Consider the following 13,796-nt stretch of genomic DNA (forward strand, 5'->3'; position numbering starts at 1 on the left):
GGTCTTTGCTTCTTTCATGCGTTCAGCAGATGCCATCCAGTTTTGTCCTTCCACGGAAAGAGAAAAAGGTCAGCACCTGTTTGAGAAAATATCCCTATATACATACAGTATATAAGTTTTTGTATTTATTGGTGAAAAGTCTGTTACCCTAGGTCATTAAAAAGCTACCAAATCACTTTAAAATGTGCTATAAATTGATTCTGTGTATGGTAATTAATACAAATACATGTGCTACAAGCTCATGTGAATGTACATTTATGCAATTTATCGGCAGCCATATTGGAAAATATGCCGCCATATTGGAACCTAATATTTTTTTTTTCCTTACTTGGTAGAAATACCTTCAGAACATATTCTCCTATATTAAAATAAGGGGGAAATCAAAGATTTACAGCCCCAGCAAAGTGATATAGTCCAAAATGTTGGCCCAGTTGCAGCCATTTTGAAAACTGGTGGTGGCCATCTTGAAATCTTAGGATTTTTGCGTGGCCAGAGGTTGATTATCAATTAGGGTCATATGAAGGACATCTGTGCCAAATTTCGCGCTTGTATCACCAAGTGCACTATCGTGTATTGAAAACGGCATAATTCCGCCTAGCTACTAGGCGACTTCAACCAGACAGACCTAAAAAAGGTCTTTCCCAAATTCCACCAGCATGTCACCTGCAGTACCCGCGGTGACAATATTCTTGACCACTGCTACACGCCCTTCAAGGATGGATACAAAGCTCTCCGCCGCCCACCGCTAGGAAGCTCTGACCACTACGCCATCCAGCTGCTACCTGCCTACAAACAGAGGCTAAAAAGGGAGCCGGTCGTTGAGAAGGAGATCCGAATCTGGTCCGAGGACACAGACGGTATGCTACAATCCTGCTTCTACCAGACTGACTGGGGGATGTTTAAGAACGCCGCTGGGAATAACATCAACGAACTCTCAGACTCAGTCACTGGCTTTATCAGTAAGTGCATAGACGACATAGTCCCAAAAAAGACAGTTCGGATCTATCCCAATCAGAAACCATGGATGGACAGCGGAGTACGTGTACATCTGCATGCACGGGATGCTGGTTTCAAATCTGGCGACGTGGAAACGCATAACACGACGCGTGCGGCCCTAAACAGCGCCATCCGGAAGGCGAAAAAGGCCTACACTGAAAAGATGCAAGACCAACTCAGCAATGGCGACATCAGGAGCACGTGGCAGGCGGTGCACACCTTGACAGACTGCAAAACAAGAACCAGAAGCGAGGTGAACCCGCCTGCCTCCCTCCCCAACGAACTGAACACTTTCTACGGACGGTTTGAGATCAGCTCCAACCGCGGCAGCCAAGCGGGGCCATCAGCAGCACCAGCAGAGGAGAACCCTCTAACCATCTCGGAGAGAGAAGTGCGTACAGCCTTCGCACGGGTCAACATCCACAAGGCAGCCGGACCCAGGCCGGGTCCTTAAGGCATGTGCAGACCAGCTGGCGGGTGTCTTCGCTGACATCTTTAACCTCTCCCTCTCCCAGGCTGTGGTCCCTGCAGGGTTCAAAATGTCAACCATTGTGCCCATTCCCAAAAAGGCCAGAGTTACATGCCTGAATGACTGGAGACCTGTCGCTCTCACCCCGATCGTCAGCAAGTGCTTCGAGAAACTGGTGAGGGAATACATCAGCTCCACGCTACCTGCCTCGCTGGACCCGTGGCAGTATGCATACCGCAAAAACAGATCCACCGACGACGCTATTGCCATGGCTCTCCACACCGTCCTCTCGCACATGGACAACAAGCTGCTGAAGGACAAATATGTACGTATGCTGTTCGTGGACTACAGCTCAGCATTCAACACCATTGTCCCAGCAATACTTGACAAAAAGCTCAGAGACCTAGGGCTACACCCAAGCATGTGCGACTGGATACAGGACTTCTTGTCCAACCGACATCAGGTGGTGAGAATGGGCAGCATCACATCTGACCCCCTGACCCTCAACACCGGAGCACCCCAGGGACGCGTGCTGAGCCCTCTCCTCTACTCCCTGTACACGTATGACTGCACAGCCACACATGTCTCCAACACCATCATAAAGTACGCGGACGACACGACAGTGATAGGCCGAATCGTCAACAACGACGAGTCTGACTACAGAGAGGAGATCAACTCACTGGCGCTCTGGTGCCGGGAGAACAACCTCGCTCTCAACGTCAACAAGACCAAAGAACTGATCGTGGACTTCAGGAGGCCGCGGAGAGACCATGCGCCCATCCTCATCGACGGTGCTGCAGTGGAAAGGGTCAGCGAGTTCAAGTTCCTCGGAGTACACATCGAGGAGGACCTAAAATGGGAGACCACACACAGTGAAGAAAAAGGCTCAGCAGCGACTACTGGCTCCGCCGCCTGAAGAAGCTCGGAGTAGGACAGCGCATCCTCAAGCTGTATTACAACAGTTCGGTTGAAGGCGTCCTAACAGGCTGTGTCACGGCCTGGTATGGGAACTGCACTGCCCGAGAGAAGATCAACCTACAGCGAGTAGTGCGATCGGCAGAGCGAATAATGGGAAGCGAGCTCCCAGCGCTCCAGGATCTGTACAAGAAGCGGTGCGTGGTCAAAGCCAAGCGCATCATCAAGGACAAGTACCACCCAAGTCACAAACTGTTCAGAACCCTACAACGACCGCGGCCGGGCAAGGGGACCTACCGCAGTATCAAGAGTTCCACCACCAGGTTCTGGAGTAGTTTTAACCCGGCTGCTGTCAGAATGCTGAATGAGGCATGAGCCCTCTTCAGCAGCCTGACAATAGGCGTCGCAGACTGCCCAGCTGGTCGCAGACTTTTCTGGCTCTTACTGAACACACCTGTGGATTATACCAGGGACAAATGACTTGGACTTAGCTCCCCCTCGGACATACCTGTGGACTACACCAGGTACAAATTACTTTTGTAAGTAGCTCCCTCATGGAGCTACTTGCGGATTATACCAGGGTCAGTCCACCCTCAGGTGGACACGCACTGACCTTTTGCACCTTAATCCCATGTATAACGCACAAACTTTTTTGTCTTTTTTTTTTATTGCGCTCTTTTCTCTCTAAGCACCTTAACGTCTATAAGTATATCATGCACAGTATACATACATTGCTGCTATGCTCAGGCACCTTAGTTTGTTTCTTTATCTCAGGTACTTTGTAAATATGTAGATAACTTGTTTGGCCTTCTATTGTTCTCTTGTTCGATCTCCTTCCCACTTGCCCCCCACCCCTCTCCTTCTTCTCTCTCCCCCCTCTTCTTTCTATGGAAATTAACGTTGCGATGGGAATGATGTACAAAAACGAATTTCACCAACTTTTTTACCTTGTAAACCTGTGATGTGACAATAAATCTGATTCTGATTCTGATTCTGATTCTGATAGGGGACAAACGTGGCATCTTTCCATGGAGGCAATGTTGCTGCTTGGAGCATACACACAAACTCAACAAAGTTGCAGAACCCATGCTCAGGTGCCAGTCACACACCAGTGACTGCCACACTGTCACATTGTAAAGGTGATTAAATCAATGATAAAAAATACAATACCAATTGGTATTACTGAAGGGGAGAAATAATCGACCGAAGTTACGTTTCCAAACTTTTTGTGAAGTGTTTACATATGTACATTACACTACTAATCATCAAAGGGGGTCCGAGGACCCCCAGGGGTCCTTGAGGGGGTTCCAGGGGGTTCGCTGGCAGCAGTGGCACACTATTATACTATTACTCTGGCAGTCAGAGAGTTAGTGAGTAATGACTGGTTTCTCTCACCTTGTTTGCTTGCTTCTTCTTGGAACATCTGGTTGGTGTAGTGGCTTCCACCGTTCTTTTCCACCATCTTCTTGATTTTCTCCAGCAGCTCAGTGACCTGAGAGGGATCTTTGCTTTCGTTGTTAAAGACATGATAAAAACCACTATATTTGCTGATTAATTCTTGTAGTTCTGGAGAATCTTTCACACTTTCTTCAATTGAACCTTTAAGATCGTCACCATGAGTGAAGAGAATCATGGTGTATTTGTCTGAACTTTGTCCAAATTCTTTCTGAATCTTTGCCACAACTTTCTTCTCCTCTTCTGTGTATCTCCCTAGTTTGATCACATACAGGAACACATGAGGACCAGGAGCAGCGCAGGTAATACAGTTTTTGACCTCTTGAATGTTTCCATTATTACTGAACCCAGTGTCAGACAAGCCTGGAGTGTCAATAACAGAAACCTTTCTACGATCCACTACACCACTGGCCTGACTACAGGTCTCTGTCACAGAATTGGGTGAAAACTTGGCTTTAAATGATTCAGAACCCAGGATGGTGTTTCCAGTGGCACTCTTTCCAGCTCCAGTCTTCCCCACCAGCACAATCCGGATTTCTACATCATTTGTTATGAAATGTGATAGATCTGAAAGAAAGAAAGAAAGAAAGAAAGAAAGAAAGAAAGAAAGAAAGAAAGAAAGAAAGAAAATGGCAGCATGTATTTATAAATTCATCATTTGAAGTGTGTTGATCATGTTACAGCAACATGACTTTAATTGGTGCATAAGTTTAGGCTCTCTAAGTTATAGAAGGCTATGAATTAGAGGGGATAGAATTACTATATTTCATACTCAATTTTATTTAGCTAACTAAAACTCCTCACAAAGTTCAGAAACTTAACTTTTGCCGATTATTTCTCTGTTTCAATAATTGAGGGTTCGAGGCCTACTGTATAAGGCTCGAAACCTCTTTGAAACTCTTGGGTTTTACTATTCTTCCGCCGTTGTTTCTGTCACGGCCTAACCGTGAGGTCACTTTTTACAAAACTCGGCAATATAGTAGAGGGCTATGCATCTCGGCCAAGGCCCAAAACTCAAAACCATTGGCCAAAGGGTGGCGCTGTAGCAATCAATTGAAAAATGCCAACACATACATGCAGACTCAAATTTGTTTGAAACTTTACAGTAATGTAGAGGGTCATTCCAAATATCACTGAAACCAATCTTACTCCAATTGGCCAAAGGAGGGCGCTATAGCAAATTTTTGAAAATGCAAACTTTAAACAGGTAAAAGTCATGCCTCGTTTGGCCGACAGCCATGCAACTTGCTTACACATGTGCCTTGACTCATGAGGAACACATCTATCACTTTGACCAGTAAGCTCCGCCCTTAGATTTTCCGCCATATTGAGCAGTTTGAAAAACATTTAAACCCAGGATTTCTGAGCAATTTGCGTGAAACTGTGTCATCTGTGTGAGCTCCTTTTTCACCAGTTCAGGTCTGATGGTCAAATGGCTTCTCTCTACAGTACCTGCCTCACAACCACAAGTTCGCCAGTTCAAACCTCCCTTCGAGCAGGCTACTTTTCAATTTCATCGCACATAACACGATTGCATCAATTAATGCATATGCAATTGTTAAATACTTATTTGAGAGTATGTTTTTTCAATGTATGACATACTTCATTCTGAAAATAGCCGATCTACAATCTCACAACTTTTCAGATAACAACATGTTTCTGAGCTTGTAGATCGGCTACTTTCACTAGTTTCGGTTCCGAGGAGACCTACAATTTCTCCATTGGTAAATGGTTTGTGAACGAGTGATCTTAGTGTTAGTGAAACAGGTGCTTGGTTCATGACAGAAGGCAAACGTTTATGATCTTCAACAGACAACTTCAGCCTGGACGAAGCTATAGCACTACAGGTAGTGTCTCAGCCTGTGAGTCCGAAGGGCGAGAGTTTGATTCCTGTTAAAAGCAATAGGTTGAGGTGTCTATGAGTGAGTTTCTTAACCCCGGATTGATCCCCTGCGTGCCATATATGACCACCTCAGCTGGGTCGAGCTGAAAAGTAGTTTTCCCTGTTGGAATCATTTACTTTTACGGTCTTTAATGTGGGCTCGCTGCAGGAGCAGTGACAACACTATTATATCTTCACTATTTATAGACTATATTCTCCTCAAAACATTAGCACCCTACTCCTCTTACATACTTTCACTTAGAAACTCCATTCAAATGGAGACCACCTATGCTTTTTCTTTGAAATAATGTGTAGTTTTTCAAATATTTAACTTTAAGCGCCCAATGCCACGTTATTGGCCATGGCCATTTAAAGGGTAGCAACATTAACAAAAACATGAATCTATACCTGTAACAATGCTCTATACAACAGGGAACCAGATTATTCATATGCTATGTTGCTTCCGCCAGGATTTGATCCCGTGACCTTGCGGTTCAGAGTCAAGCGCTCTTCCAACTGAGCTACCCAGACACAAGAAACAATATACATTGTCAGTCATGTACATTTACTCAAGTTCCAATACAAGTGCTTACAATGCACAGTACAATTTTGAGGTACTTTTACTTTACTTTCCATTTGTGTTACAGTCATTGCCTATTGACTTTGTCGTTTTTTTTCTGGCATCTCATGCGTGTCACGCAGGACATGTGTTATTTCCACTTATTTCCACTCTGTGCCACTAGGGGCAGCAGCGGTCTACTGCCTAGAGCTGCCTACAGTTACTGTATCCTCTCCCTTTACTTTACACTTTTGTATTATGTTTTGACACTTGCTTTGGAAAATGTAAACGTATTTTTTCTCATGCCATAGCTCATTTGAATTGACAAATTATTTGTTTGTTTATTTCTGTGGTGGTGTTTCAGTGGCACTGATGAATAAAATAATTAAGCATTTTGAAATAGCCTAATGTTGCTATATTAAATAATTAAAATATATTTTTAACTCTTAACTTCCTAGAAAGACAGAGAGATATCATGTCTGTTGCATACAGTACACATGTGACATTTATTACCTCGCGCTCCTGCATTAATAAATAAATACAATAAAGTAACAGGCGTCAACGCTCCTATCTGCCCCTTTTAACCGTTATTTCGTTATTTCTATTAACCGGTTATTCTATGAAATATATTTATAAGATTTTCCATATTGCTGTCAAGTTTAGTTTAGTTTTATGAGCACATTGTTATTGTTATAATATAGAAACAATACATGACGAGGCACAAAGCTCTGTGCGGCTTTTATCATAAAGTTTAAAAATAAAAACTTCGACATTAAACAAATATATTTAGCTCATCATCAGCTATATATTCTCAGTTATCTTGGCATATGCTTAATTTTTTTATAAGATGATTGGATCATCTGTGACAGCACATTCATGTTTACTGCATTCAATTTGTAACAACAGCATAATATTGGGTTGTGCAGGTGAGATTTAGAAAACCCTTAGAAAAATCTTCAGTGAATGCTTTTAGGGACTATAGGCCTACATAGAATGTGGAGGGAGAAAGGTACCAGCTGCACTTGTTCCCCTTATTAACTGTAATATGCTCATTCCATGCAGCTCGGCAGAATGCGAGTGCGGCTTTAGTTTGATGAACATTGAACCTCATAACATCACTCCGTTCGCGACTGCATACAGAACGTGTGTCGGCTCTGATGTTTATTAGACAGTATGGACCTCCGCTCAGGTCCTGGAATCCAGAGCCTTATGTCAAGACTTGGCTGCGAGCACATCGCGCGGCAGAAAGCACAAAAACCAGAGTGGCACAGCCTGTCATGTCAGATAACCCAGACCCACTTTGGCAATTTTTATAAGACAGGGGTTATTGGCGTCTTTTTGGTTTGTTTTATTTTATTTCTATTCTTATTTCTTCCTCAATATTCATTTATGATGAATTAATGTGCTATCCATGACATGCTGTCACCAGTTTACCAGTTCACTGTCTGTTATTTAATGATGATCGAATATTGGCTAAATGTTTATAATGTCTTCTGTCCAAACAATGAAAAGCACTAAGAAAAGGCAAGTGAGTCTCTCTTTAATTAAGCATGATGAGCCATGCGTTTTCCACAAAACAATTAAATATCATTGAATATAATTGCACCCTTGTCATTACTACTATGTTATTATAGCTTTCAGTAGGCCACCACAGGCACAGACAGTGCGTTTTAGCGCAGCGCGGCCTGGCTCAAGAACCGTGCTCCCCCACTTCCAAAATTAGCACTAGCCTACAACACTGGCCCAGTCTCTTGTCAAACCGGTTATGTTAATGATATGCAGCCTATTCCAAATATAAGCCAAGTAAGGAACTCTGCTATCAGGTTCCCCCTCCCCCCTACAGTAGGCCTACCTCTGTATCTCTTCTATCAAAGTATTTGTTCAGATACAAATTCAGAGCGGCCAATTTTTATATTTTTAATGCACCAATTGGCCTACATGAAGTTAGAGGGATGGGCAGAAATGGTGTAGGCTATTTTCAACTGTTAATGGGATTTTCTTTCTTCACAAATGAATTCTACTTTGTTGTAAAACAGTGTCCCATAAAAGTAGTGAAAATAGCCGATCTACAAGCTCACAAAGTGTTGCATCATGATTTGAATTCCGGACTGAAAACGCCACCCTTGCGTCTGCGTGTGTACAACCAAATACGCATCTTTCCTGAACCGATGACGCTATAGCTCCACCTCTCGCTTAACCCGCATGCGCCGAGCACCCCCCCCCCCCGCATGCGCCCCCCCCCCCAACATCAAACACCCCGACACTCTCTCTCTCTCTCTCTCTCTCTCTCTCTCTCTCTCTCTCTCTCTCTCTCTCTCTCTCTCCCCCCCCGCTCAAAGAAAGAGACACACGGCGTGCACACACACACACACGCAGAGTACTTGATTGAATACTTTATAACAGTTGTCGACGAAGAACGAGAGAGAGAGAGAGAGAGAGAGAGAGAGAGAGAGAGAGAGAGAGAGAGATAGCGAGCTTCTAGTAGACCATTGGTTCTCAAAGTGGGGTCCCGGGGACCCCCAGGGGTGTAACTCTGAGAGCAGAGATGCGCGGATGGCCTCTCATGGTCATCCGAATCCGCGGTACAAATTACAGCTTTTACAGTGCTGCTCCTACACTACCACCGTCAGCAACAAGTGGACATGGAGTAAATGTACTTAGTTACTTTCCGCTTAGTTACTTTCACGTGCATATAAATGAGCCATGCGGTCTTATAAGAATGAAAACAAACGCCTCGCTGTTGGCCATTGATCACATGACGGTCGTCTGTTACGACGGTCATGGATGAACTTCACCCTGGTGTTGTACATCTACATAAACGTTCATATTTCTAATATAAAGTAATGACCCCATGGCCACGGATGTTACAATTATGTATGGGCCCGCATAAGTACACCTATCTTCTTCCTATTGTTCAATAAAAATCATTTTAATCGGATTGGTGGCTATTGTCTTCGAATTGGCTCCATTGGCTTCATTTACGCGACCCTATCGGTTGGGAGGAGTATTGCACTCTGATACATTATAACTCTATGAGAAAATGGCCGCCAATCGGATTAAAATGCTTTTTATTGAACAATACGGAAGATACAGGTACTTATACGCACTCGAAGTGAATTGTAACATCCATGGCCATGAGTTAAGCACTTTATATTTGAAATCTGAACGTTTATGTAGATGTACCCGTACATCATGTACGGGTTGTAAATAGAGAAAGCACAAACACCCGGTTGAATTCAGCCAGAACGGTAGTGACGAGGCTCGCAACCTAGCGCAGCATCTCGACTAGCTAACTTTTGGTGACGCAACGTTGTTACACCTAATAGTCGACCAGTGGGTCAAATTCATTTGGGTGGAAGAAGTACTCGGATATTTTACTTAAGTAAAAGTAGCAATACAATAGCAAAACAAACACAATATAAAAATACTCTGTTACAAGTAAAAGGCCTGTGCTCAAAATGTTACTTGAGTTCAATCAAAGTAAAAGTACAAAAGTATTGGCATCAAAATATACTTAAAGTACTGAAATGTTTGAAAATAGCTGATCTACAAGCTCACAATGCGCCGCGATGCGTTGTGAGCTTGTAGATCGGCTATTTTCAAATAGACTATGTAAAATAGGGCAAATAATGTATGTTTTATAATGTAATGATTTATATCTGCAAAGTAACTAGTAACTAAAGCGTTCAAATAATGGTAGTGGAGTAAAAGTACAATATTTTCCTCTGAGATGTAGTGGAGTAGAAGTAAAAGTAAAAATAGCTGATCATGGCGTGGGTTTCGAACTCGGGTCGTAAAATGACCGGGCATCAGTTTTAGCCGCTACACTAATGAAGCTGTTTCATTAACAGAGGAAAGAGGTAGTCTAAACTACTACTACACAGAAATTGATGCAAGAAAAAAAAATATATATATAAGACGTCTGTCTGTCTGTCTGTCTCTCTCTCTACGGACTTTTGAGACAGACAGACAGACAGACAGACAAGACAGACAGACAGACAGAAAACAATGTGTGTCTGAACATTTCTAAAATGACAGAGATGCGTTCCTGACTGCCCGATGCTGAACACATCTCATCTGTCTGTCTGTCTGTCTGTCTGTCTGTCTGTCTGTCTTGAAACAAAAAAAAAGTGACTCCAAAGCGCCACCTCGTGGTAGTATTTGGAACTAGATTTACTGCACGAGTGAGTGAGGCAAATGAGGAGTGTGATGTCAACATGAGAAACGACAAAGTCAATAGGCACCGACTGTACTTCTACTCTACTACAATTACAGCATATGACAGCTTTAGTTACTTGTTACTTTGCAGATTTAATTATTAATACAACACCTACAGTAACCACATACAGCCGATCTACAATGTGACGCGTTATGAGCTTGTATATAATAAGCAATTCATGCTCTATGATAACTTACCACACATGAAATCCAATTCTGTCTATCCAATGGCTCAGTCAGTACACTGTCTACCTGCCAGTCTGTAGGTCCCTGGTTCAAACCGCAATTTAACCAGTCCAAATATAATTTACTGAACAAATATCACGACTTTGTTAATTAATGCATGTTCACTTTTTAAAGACAAGATCAAATGGCATTTTGACAGTATTTGTTTGTAAGTTTTCTGACATATGTTCTTGTAGAAAAGAGTCATCCTAGTATGTAACACTCCCCCTGGCCTATTCCCATGAATTGGATCCACCCACCTCACCTGCTGTCAGTCCCTCTCAATCCATAATCACCCCTGCCCTCACTCACTCCTCATTAGTCTCTCTCTCTCTTGTGTAGTATTGTAGAGGGTCACTCCAAATATCACTGAAACCAATCTTACTCCAATCGGCCAAAGGAGGGCGCTATAGCAATCGTTTGAAAATCCAAACGTGGGTTCCGGTGATGTCATGGCCAAGACAGATGCGTGAATCGCTAGCTCCGCCGAGCCCTATTAAAAATAGCCCTAAAGACAATGCAAAATCTAACAAATGATGAAGGAAATGTACTGACATGGTCGCTAAAGAATGTTGAGAGACAAGAAATCGATGAAGAAGAGTTCTAGCAACGGAAACACGGAAGAGTCAGGACCGCGTCCAAACACAAGGCAGCTAAAGCTAACCCAGCTAAAGCTAACAGGGCCAACGCAAGCCATGGCTGCCGGCAGTACCGGTGGGGAGTCTGAGTTGCTAACAGAGCTTCTAAATGTGATTCTTTGGAAAATAATCTGCGTCGCAAATACATACAGCTGTATGGGATAAAGGAGGGCGCAGAGAAGGATAATATGCCTGGCTTTATTGCGGAATTCCTGATCGCTAACTTGGATTTGGAAGAAGAGCTAAATGTACGGGTGGTTAGGGCCCATTGCTCGGCTGGTCCCAAACCAAGAGAGCCGTCTGCGCCACGAGGTCCATAATTGTGTGATTCCTAGACCACGGTGTGAAACAGACAATCTAGCGTGGTCACAAGGGAACATCAAGTTTGAGGGGAAGAGAGTTGTTTTTGACAATGACTACTCACAAATCCTACAAAAAAAGAGGAAAAGTGTGTGAGAAGTGATTAAAAAACTAAAAGACAAGAATATCAAAGCCAAAACAATCTACCCTCTCCAAATAAAGATCTTTTTGGACACCGGAGAGAAAGTCTTTCCCTCTTTACTGGATGCACAAGCCACGCTGGAGAAGATTGGAATCGACATCGACGTGGAGGAACGAGATCTACTCGACAGGGTTCTGCTGACTCAGGATGGATGGAAGACGCACGGAGAGAAAAAGAAATGCAGAGGGCTGAATCTTGTAGACGTCGAATCCCTCATCCATGAAGACAGCCAAATAAAGTAACAGACAACATTGTATCTCATCCGCAGACTTCAAAAAGGACCGTGAGTTATCTGGCGAGACTGAATCGTCTAGGAGGACAGTAAGTTATCTAATCGGACACTGATAAAGTTGGATCATTTGTTAGTATTATGAGGACCTAAGTGAAACATTATATAAAGGGCACAGTTTATCATTTGACATTGGGGTGGGGGGAATACTCTGCTCCTTTGGGGGAGCAGAGTATACAGTTTTTATGTATGTATGTATGTGTATGCATATATAGGTATGTGTATATGTACTATGTACTATTTTATTTTAATTACATCTGTACCTGCCGGGGGGAGGGGGCCTACTATAAGTATGCTTAATCGAATGTTTGTTTATATTTTGGTTGGGTCTTTCAGAGGGAGAGGGGGGGGTGATAGGGGAGATAAGGGGACAGCAACTGAAGAGCATACAAAAACTGAGGTTAAGTTTTAGGTTGTCTCCTTTAGGGTGTGGGTGGAGAGGGGGGGTGGCAGATGAAAGTGTGTTTATATCAAAGCTTGACTTAGTGGTTATTTTATCTTTTTATTTTTTTATTCGCTTGGACCCCGTTATGGGTTACTAGAGCCTCTCGAGGCTCGATGCTGGTGGTTTTTCTTGTGTTGATGTTTTTTTTGGGGGGGGGGCTTTGGCCGGGGGTGGCTGGCTGGCGGGCTCATGGCGTGTCGCATCGGGGTGCGTTTTGGGCCTGGCGGACTGCTGTTCTCGGCTGGGGCCTCCCCCGTACTGCCGGTGATGGGGTTTGAGTGGTTGATTTAAATTTTGTTCATACAATGGTTGGGCCTTCCGGGGTTGGGGGGGACGTGGAGGGATGGGTGATGGGAGAGGGACATCTATGTTTGACCGTGTGGACCCCATATGGGTAATTGGGGCCCCTTTGGTATCAGTGATGGTGTCTTTTTTTGTGTGTGTTTTTGTTTTATATTGTTGTGGTGGGGGGGCTGTGGCCGGGGTGGTTGGTCGGCATGCTTGTGGTGCTTCGGGCTGCGGGCTTGTCGATCTGCTGTTTTTGGCTGGGGCTTTCCCCGCTGTGCTAATGCCGGGGTCCTGATGGTTTATAGTTATTTATATCTGTGTTGTGTCTCCCAAAGAGGGGGGGAGGGCAGATGAAGGGGTGATTATATTTCAGCTTGGCTTCAAGGCTATTTTATTTTCTTTATTTTTACATTTGATCATCTCTGTATCATCTCTGTGGGGAAAAGGGTTGAAAGGAGAGGGACCTGTACATTGGAGGTTGACCATTCGGACCCCATATGGGTTACTGGAGTCCCTTGGGGCCCAGTGCTAATATCTTTACTGCTTTGTACTATGGTGTGGGGGGCTTTGGCGGGGGGTGCTTGATCGGTGGGCCCGTGGCGTGTCGTGGCCTGGCGTGTTTTGGGCCCGCTGGTCCTGGCTGGAGCCTTACCAGTCATACTGATGCTGGGGTCTGAGTGGTTAGTTTATAGTTTGTTCATAAGGAGGGACAGATGAAGGAGTGTACATATTGAAGCCTGGCTTTGAAGCTATTTTATTATTTTTATTTCTATATCTCATCATCTCTATACCTGCCGGGCAAAGGGGGGGGGGGGGGACCTATACATTTAAGTTGAATTTAGAGCCTGCTATGGCTGTCCCTTCCAGAGGGTGGGGGGAGGGGGCGGGGGGAGTGGAGTGTTCCTCTTTTTCCCT

General features: G+C 44.0%; 1 protein-coding gene across 1 annotated transcript in view; it reads right to left on the reverse strand.

Annotated features, from left to right (window-relative positions):
* LOC308080488 (GTPase IMAP family member 8-like) overlaps positions 1-13,540 on the reverse strand; it is a gene marked incomplete at its 5' end in the record, with an annotated part of 30,756 nt that extends 17,216 nt beyond the window's left edge. Inside the window, 2 exons of the mRNA XM_080422386.1 lie at positions 3,776-4,402; positions 13,423-13,540. Coding sequence (XP_080278512.1) covers positions 3,776-4,402; positions 13,423-13,540 — 745 coding nt within the window. The remainder of the gene's footprint in view (positions 1-3,775; positions 4,403-13,422) is intronic.
* Between the last annotated feature and the right edge of the window lie 256 nt (positions 13,541-13,796).

This window comes from Gymnoscopelus braueri (assembly GCF_963280865.1).
Source record: "Gymnoscopelus braueri genome assembly, chromosome: 24".
NCBI lineage: Eukaryota > Metazoa > Chordata > Actinopteri > Myctophiformes > Myctophidae > Gymnoscopelus > Gymnoscopelus braueri.